Consider the following 8,168-nt stretch of genomic DNA (forward strand, 5'->3'; position numbering starts at 1 on the left):
GCCGGGTGGCAGGCCTTTGTCCAAAGGGGCAGCCTCAAGTCATCAGAGGGAGGTTTCGAGGAGCCAATAAATTTCTGAGTTAGAACTGGGGTGACAACCACCCCCAGAAGGGAACAGGTTCATGGAGTCCTGCCCACCCCTGCTTTGTGGGTTCCTAAGACAGTACCCTTAAGGGGATAAACAGAGACCCTTTTCTTGGAGCTTGGGTAGAACATCCTTAGCGAGGCTTTGCATACCATCTCTTCATATTCCAGGGTGACCTCTTCATCAAGCTAACTGCTTGCACACCCGCCTGCTGTCCCTGACCAGAGTCACCATGCCTAGAGGTCAGAAGAGTAAGCTCCGTGCCCGTGAGAAGCGCCGCCAGGCCCGTAGTGAGGCCCAGGACCTGGAGTGTGCTCAGGCCACTGCAGCAACTGCAGAGGAGTCCTTCTCCACTGCCTGTGCTCTCTCGGGGGGCCGCCCTGAGAATTTGCCTGCTGCTGCAACAGCTAGCAGTCCTCAGGCACCTAAGGGAGCCTCAGGTTCCACCAGTGCTAGTGTAGCCATGTCATGCACTGATTCAGATGAAGGTGCCAAGAGTGAAGATGAGGGAAGCCCCAACTCCTCTAGTGGCACTGAGGTCTCACGCAGAGACCCATTAAACAAGAAGGTGGTTCTGTTGGTACAGTTCCTACTGCAGAAGTATCAAAATAAAGAGCCAATTACCAAGGCAGACATGCTGAAGTTGGTCATCAAAAAGTACAGGTGTCATTTCAATGAGATCCTAAAGAGAGCCTCTGAGCACATGGAGCTGGCCTTCGGTGTGGATTTGAAGGAAGTGGATCCCATCCGGCACTGCTATGCCCTTGTCAGCAAACTAGACCTCACCTTCGATGGGACGATGCGCGAAGAAGAGAACATGCCCAAGACGGGCCTCCTGATGATTGTGCTGGGTGTGATCTTCATGAAGGACAACTGCGCCGCCGAGGAGGAGGTCTGGGAAGTCCTGAATATGATGGGTGTCTATGCCAACAGGAAGCACTTCATCTATGGGGACCCCAGGAAGGTCATCACTGAAGATTTGGTGCAGCTAAGGTACCTGGAGTACCGCCAGGCACCCGACAGCTTCCCTCCACGCTACGAGTTCCTGTGGGGGCCCAGGGCCCATGCTGAGACCAGCAAGATGAGAGTCCTGGAGTTTTTAGCCAAGGTTCATGACACGGTCCCCACTGCCTTCCCAGCCTGGTATGAAGAGGCTTTGAAAGATGAGGAAGAGCGATCCCGAGCCCGAGCTGCTGCCCGGGCTCGGACTGCCGCCCTGGTCCGTGCACGTGCCAGGGCCTTGGCTGGGGGCGTCTCCCACACTAAGTGAGGGCTGAGGCTGGTGGAGAAGGTGTGTCACCATTCTAACGGGGGGCGGGGGTGGGGAAGCAGGGCCGGGCTAGTGGAGCCTGTGTCATTTGGTGTTCCTGTTGTGTATATCAGTAACATGGAATTTCATTTCTTTTTTTAGGTTATATTTCAGATGTTGAAGTTTGATGCAGATTGTTTTCTTTGTGGAAGAGAAAAAGTGGTCAACATTCTAAGTAGTAGATGGCCAGGGTGGGTCTGGAAGGAACACAGTGAATATCATCTTTGTGTTCCTGTTCTATCTGGTAAACTTAGGGTGTTGTTTTGTTTTTGTTCTCTTTTTCTTTCTTTCTTCTTTCTTTCTTTTTCTCTTTTATCCTTTCTCTCTTCCTTTCACTCTTTTGCCTTTTGTCATATTTCAAATATTATTTAATAGAAAGTTTACACTAATTTTTAAATAAAAATTTATTAATGATTTGGGTATTCATTGCTGTCTAATAGATTTAAGATTAGGAGTCTTATTATTTAGTAAAACAAATTAGGAAGCCTTTCATGTTTACCCAAACAGAACAATAAAACATGGCATTATACCAAGCATTCCCTTTGAAATGCAAAAAAAGAAAAATTAGCAGTAAAATTACTGGGATCGAAAAATGGAGGGGAGAGAAGTAAAAGAGGCTCAGTTCTTGGTTTCCCCTATCCATTTTAGTCTGTTCTGCAAGAAGATACATAGCTAGGTTTGGTTTACTTACTAAAAAATGTAGGAGAAATAAAACATTTGAAAACTAGAATTCATGTTTGCTGACTCATTTATTTTACAAATACTAATTGAATGTCTGCTCTTTGAAAGTCACGGTGTTAGAAGTGGGGAAGCTAGGATATAAAACACTCCTGGCCTTAGGATTGCACAGTCTGGGAACAGTAATCATATAAAGAAGATGGTGCGAGCCCCTCTAAGACCTAATGGACCAATAAGAAGGAGTAAAGGGGTAAGGAGGCCAGGAGAGGGTTGAGAGAAGCGGGACAGGGAGGGTGTCTGGCTGCGCCATAAGATATAAATTCCCTGAAGAAAGGCAGTTGGGGGTTTGGGGAAATTACAAGCCCCTCGGGGCGGGTGGTGGGGAGTGGACAGACAGTATTTAAGCTGCCTGGTGGGCCATGCAAGGTTGTGGGGCTGGGGAGCAAAGGGTGGACAGACAGATGCTTTCTCGGCGTTGAAGGACAACAGAATGCAAACCTGCCCCTGTGTGACTTTGGTACCATCATCGGTAAACCAGAGGAGGACCTCCTCCAGAGGCAGAAATGGAAGCTAGCCTGTGTTCTCGTTCCCTGGCACTTGGACAAAGAGCGTAGTTTCATTGTTTTAGGCACAGCATCTTCAGGGTGCTGCTCCTCTGAGGTACAATGTTGAGGAGTTACTGTGTGGGCTCTCTCTGCTCTGAATTGGGTGGGGAACCAGGTCCCAATTCATTTAAAGATTACCTACATGATCACAAGTGTAATTTTGCAAATTCTGAGGGAGGATTAGATTCTTCGCGGCAGTGAAATGAGTGAAAATTGGGCTGGTCTGGATGGGAAGGTCTTGATTTTTGACACATTCTGGGACATCTGAGTTGCATCTAGCTGGAGGAGACTCTTCCATACCCAAGTTGAGTAATTTAACCTGAACTGGAGAAAGCTTTCTTTAGTTTTGCTTGCTAAGCAGCATGAGGGTTAGTTTGGTGTTATTTGTCCTAGAAAGCTGCATATTGTGTGGTATCTCCTGAATTAAAAAATAAATTTCAAAAAAAAAAAAAAACAAAAACCTCCCTGGAGCAGAAGATGGTATCATCTGCAGTTAAAAATATATGTATATCGGGCAGCCCTGCAGGCTTGGGTTGAGCGCCACCTTCGGCCTGGGGCATGATCCTGGGATCCCAGGATCGAGTCCCACGTCGGGCTCCCTGCAAGGAGCCTGCTTCTCCCTCTGCCTGTGTCTCTGCCTCTCTCTCTGTCTTTCATGAATAAATAAGTAAAATCTTAAAAAAAAATATGTACATCAAATCCTATGGTAACTACCAATCATGGAAGACCTAGTATTTTCCACTTCCTCTGTGGAAATCACTGTCCAGCAAACAGCTACCGTTCCATATCCGTTCATATCCGTTCCATTTATTCCATTACTCCCACAGGATGGGGCTCATCAGACATACTTTGCAGCTGAACTTGTAATTTTCTCAAGGTCATGTGGCTGATAAGTGGCAGAGCTGAGACTAGATCCCTGGTTATATTTGTCTAGGGCCCACACTTTTCCACTCCTCCAGCCTGATGCGACCTTCTGTCTCTTCATTTTCTGTTCTTCTCATACTCCAAGGTATATCCCGGGTAATTGAAAATGTAGATGCTCTAGCCAAAGTGCTAAAAGCAGTCCCTGTGAAGGAAGGTGATTAGGAGAATACAGCACAGTTTGGGGATTCTCTGTGGGCTTTAGCGAGGCTCCTCTTGTCCCAGCACATTCCTGCATTATAGTACTTGGCTCCTAAGCATCCCCAGTGTGCCCTACTGTCCAAATTGGAACCTCATTTGCCAGCCAGCTCTTCTCTGTGTCCACTGGAGGCTGCACCAGGCTTCCTGTGATACAGACAGTCCTGAATCACCTGCTCTCCCCTTAGAGTCTTCCACCTCGCTGCAGCTGTACCTTGGAGGTCCTGTCCCTTGGTTGAACCACAGACAGCAAAGTTTAGATACCTGATTACCACAGCACATGCACACCCCCCTCCTTGCCTCATCCCTACAAGGGTATCGAAGTGTCTTCCCAATGAGCTGGTGGTTAGAGTCTTACTTCTTGCAGAATATAGTGGTTCTTGGAATGTAACTGAAGTTAGATCTAAGGGGGTTTTGTGAACAACACAGATACTGTCAGTAGGATTTTGCAGGAGTGTGGTATTTGAGACTGGCCCCTAACATGTACACCAGTGACTGAGCTTACCTAGATGGTCAGCAACTGAAGCCTCCCCGGCGCTTTGGTAACTGTGGAAATCACTGTCCAGCAAACAGCTACCGAGGCTGAATCTCTTAGAACCCAGAGATCTTTTTTTTAAATATTTATTTATTTATTTATTTATTTATTTATTTATTTATTCATTCATTCATTCATTCATGAGACACAGACTGAGAGAGAGAGGCAGAGACACAGGCAGAGGGAGAAGCAGGCTCCTCACAGGGAGTCCGATGTGGGACTCGATCCTAGATCCCAGGATCACGACCTGAGCCGAAGGCAGGCGCTCAACCACTGAGCCACCCAGGTGTCCCAACCCAGAGATCTTTTAAGAGGAGACAAAATGATTTCTTGACATACAGACATACTATCTTGGAATAGCAAAGCCTCTTAGCACTTGCCCCAGAGGAGGATGCTGGTTTGTCTTGGTGCCTAATGGCATCTGTAAAAGTGTCCTGCACATTCAGTCATGTCGAGGGTTGTTTTGTCTAACAAGTTAAAGTTTTGACCATGCTTCATAGAAAGAGAACATTCTCATCCTGTAGAGATTCTTGAATGCACTTAGAAGGTGAGTGCAGAAAGGTGCAAACGGCAAGCCCACCTTAGGGAGATTTTACAAGATCCCTTTGAAAATTAAATATGACCCAGTATTTAAAAGCACTTGTCACATAGCAGGACTGGAAAAAAAATCGAAGAATTACAAGGCAAACTGGCCTCCTTAGAAACTCCAAGAAGACAGTTGTTTTTATAACAAATTCTAATAATTGCTCTTTATCAAGCACCTACTCAGTTACAGTTTGTGGGAGAAGCTGCAAGTGCTCATGGACGTGTCTTGGTCTTCTTCCTGGGCTGACAGGGAGACTACATTCCCACCCCATGTAGGAAGGGTCATGCGACTACCGTTGACCCTGAAATAAGAACAGAAAGTGTTTGACACCTCCAGGCCAAAGTATTTGAGAACCAGTGTACCTCCTCCATTCTTTCTCTTTCATTCAGCAGCACACCCAGAGACCCTCGTTGAGAAGTGGAGCCTTTGGACGGGAGCAGCCTGGACCCCTGGGTTGTCTGACAGAAGAGGCCCCCACCAACCCTCATCAGACTATGTGTAGGAGATGCGAACCTCTGTTGTTTGAAGCCTTGGCAGGTTTGCTATTGTATCAGCTATTGGACACTTTGTCTGATTAATGCACAGCTACTATCTTTGTGGTTAGATGAATTTAAATATTTTAATAACAAAGGTAATAGTACATATATTCTTGTGGAAACTTCTAGCAATACAGATAAATTACCATCTCTCCTTGCCTCAAAATTCAGCCCTGAATTCTGACAACGAACAATCGGAGGTATGCCATTTTGAAGCTGACCCAAGACTTTTTCATATGTAGATGTGCTATAAAAATATTTTGAATTCTTAAGATTTGCCATTAACAATGTGTATACTGTCCTGCCTCTTGACCTTGACTTAATAAAATGGACACAAGATATTTCCACAAGATCTACAGATCCACCACCCTCTTTTACCTGATCCCTAGAATTCTTTTTTAATTTCAAATAGGTTTATTGAGATGTAATATACAAAAAACAGCTCATACTTAATAGGTATAGTTTGATGAGTTTGATGTACGTGTACATCCATAGACTCATCATCACGATCAAGGTAAGAGACATATCCATCACCTCCGAAAGGTTCCTTGTGTCCTGTTGGTGGTTTTTCTAAAAACACTTTACGTGAAATCTCTCAAGGAAATTTTAAGTGTGTAATACAGTACTGTTAACTATAGGCACAATGTTGTACAGCACGTCTTCAGAATTAATCCATCCTGTATCGGAGACTTTCTATCAATGGAGCAACACCCCATTTCACCCTCTTCCCAGCCCCTGGTAACTGCCGATCTGATCTCTGATTCTATGAGTATGATGATTTTAGGTACCTCATGTGAGCAGAACCATGCAGTATTTGTCCTTCTATGCCTGGCTTCTTTCATTTAGTATAATGTGTTTCAGGCTCATCCATGTTGTCACAAATGGCAGGATTTCCTTTCTTTTTTTTTTTTTTTTGATTTTATTTATTTATTCATGAGAGACACAGAAAGAGAGGCAGAGACATAGGCAGAAGAAGAAGCAGGCTCCCTGTGGGGAGCCCAATGCAGGACTCAATTCCAGGACTCCAAGATCTTGACCTAAGCCAAAGGCAGATGCTCAACCACTGAGCTACCCAGGTGCCCCTGGGATTTCCTCTTTTAAGGCAGAATAATATTCTACTGTGTTGACACAAATGAATAAACCCTCTTTTTTTTTTTTTCAATTTTACAGGAAAAGGAAGGGTTCTATTCAAGCCCAAGTTAGGACAGCCACCCCGGATACACAATCTTCAGAAAGAAAAGGGCACTTCATAGAAAGAACATTTGGTGCAGGATTATATATTTTTTTTACATAAAAATTTACAAATCCTCAAGACAAAGGACATTACAGAAAATTACAGACTTCATCTTATGTTTTTATTATGTATGAGGCTGTATGAGTTTCATCTTAGGGGCATTAGGGAGGTTATTTTCTTTATGTTTGGAATGTTCCCTTTCTTGTTTGTTTTAGTGAAACAGATGTACAATGTGCTTGGGGCAGAAGTAGAGCTCATGTTTTAAGGTTTTGCCGAGTCATTTTGACCTTCATAAATGGTAAAGTAAAACTTCTGTGAGAGCATAGGGAGCATAGGAGCAGGGCCCATAAACATGAAAAGTTGAAAATTTATTTTATCAACTGTGTGTGTGTATGAATGTATATATATTTATTGAAGTTTATGGGGCACCTGGGTGACTCAGCTGTTTAAGTGGCTGGCTCTTGGTTTTGGCTCAGGTCACGTTCCTTGGGGTTATGGGATCAAGTCCTGCATGGGGCTCCATGCTCAGCAGGGAGTCTGCTTGAGATTCTCTCTCCCTCTCCCCCTCCCCTGACTTAACATGCATGCCTCCACCATAAATAAAAAATTTTAAAGATATATATATATATATATATGTGTGTGTGTAAATATGTATGTATATTTTATTTATCACATTTTTTCTTTTTTTTGAGATGTTATTTGTTTATTCATGAGAGACACAAAGAGAGAGAGAGAGAGGCAGAGACACAGACAGAGGGAGAAGCAGGCTCCATGCAGGGAGCCTGGTGTGGGACTCGATCCCAGGACTCCGGGATCACACCCTGGCTGAAGGCAGGTGCTAAACTGCTGAGCCACCCAGGGACCCCCTATCACATTTTATTTATTCATTTCTCTTCAATGGACATTTAGGTTCTTTCCATAACTTGGCTATTGTGAATAGTGCTACAAGGTGTGTAAAAATGCAGGTATCTCTTTGAGATCCTGATTTCCATTCTTTTGAGTATTTATGCTCAGGAATGAGATTGCTGGATCATATGGTAGTTCTATTTTTAATTTTTAAAAAAGATTTATTTATTTATTCATGAGAAACACAGAGACAGAGAGAGGCAGAGACATAAGAAGAGGGAGAAGCAGGCTCCATGCGGGAAGCCCAATGTGGGACTCGATCCCAGGACTCTGGGATCATGCCCTGAGCCAAAGGCAGACGCTCAACCGCTGAGTCACCCAGGCATCCCTATTTTTAATTTTTTGAGGAACTTCCATGCTGTTTTCTATAGTGGTTGGACCACTTTACATTCCTACCAACAGTGTACAAGGGTTCAATTTCTCCACATTCTTGCCAACACTTTTTTTTTTAATAACCATCCTAACTGATATGAGGTGATATTTCATTGTGGTTTTGATTTGTATTTCCCTCATAATTAATGATGTTGAGCATCTTTTCATAGACCTTTTGGCCTATTGAAGGAGACCTCGTCAGGA

The 8,168-nt window shown here is 44.2% G+C and overlaps 1 protein-coding gene across 1 annotated transcript; it reads left to right on the top strand.

The window, feature by feature from the left end:
- Positions 1–316: 316 nt before the first annotated feature.
- Positions 317–1,354, top strand: LOC121482443 (melanoma-associated antigen B18-like). The gene has a single exon (XM_041740366.1). It carries the CDS (start codon positions 317–319, stop codon positions 1,352–1,354), a length of 1,038 nt encoding a protein of 345 aa, XP_041596300.1.
- The last annotated feature ends 6,814 nt before the right edge of the window (positions 1,355–8,168 follow it).

This window comes from Vulpes lagopus, chromosome X, assembly GCF_018345385.1.
Source record: "Vulpes lagopus strain Blue_001 chromosome X, ASM1834538v1, whole genome shotgun sequence".
Lineage (NCBI taxonomy): Eukaryota > Metazoa > Chordata > Mammalia > Carnivora > Canidae > Vulpes > Vulpes lagopus.

Bases quoted from the DNA above. Each gene is read 5' to 3' on its own strand.
- LOC121482443 (XM_041740366.1), top strand. From the start codon at position 317: ATGCCTAGAGGTCAGAAGAGTAAGCTCCGTGCCCGTGAGAAGCGCCGC.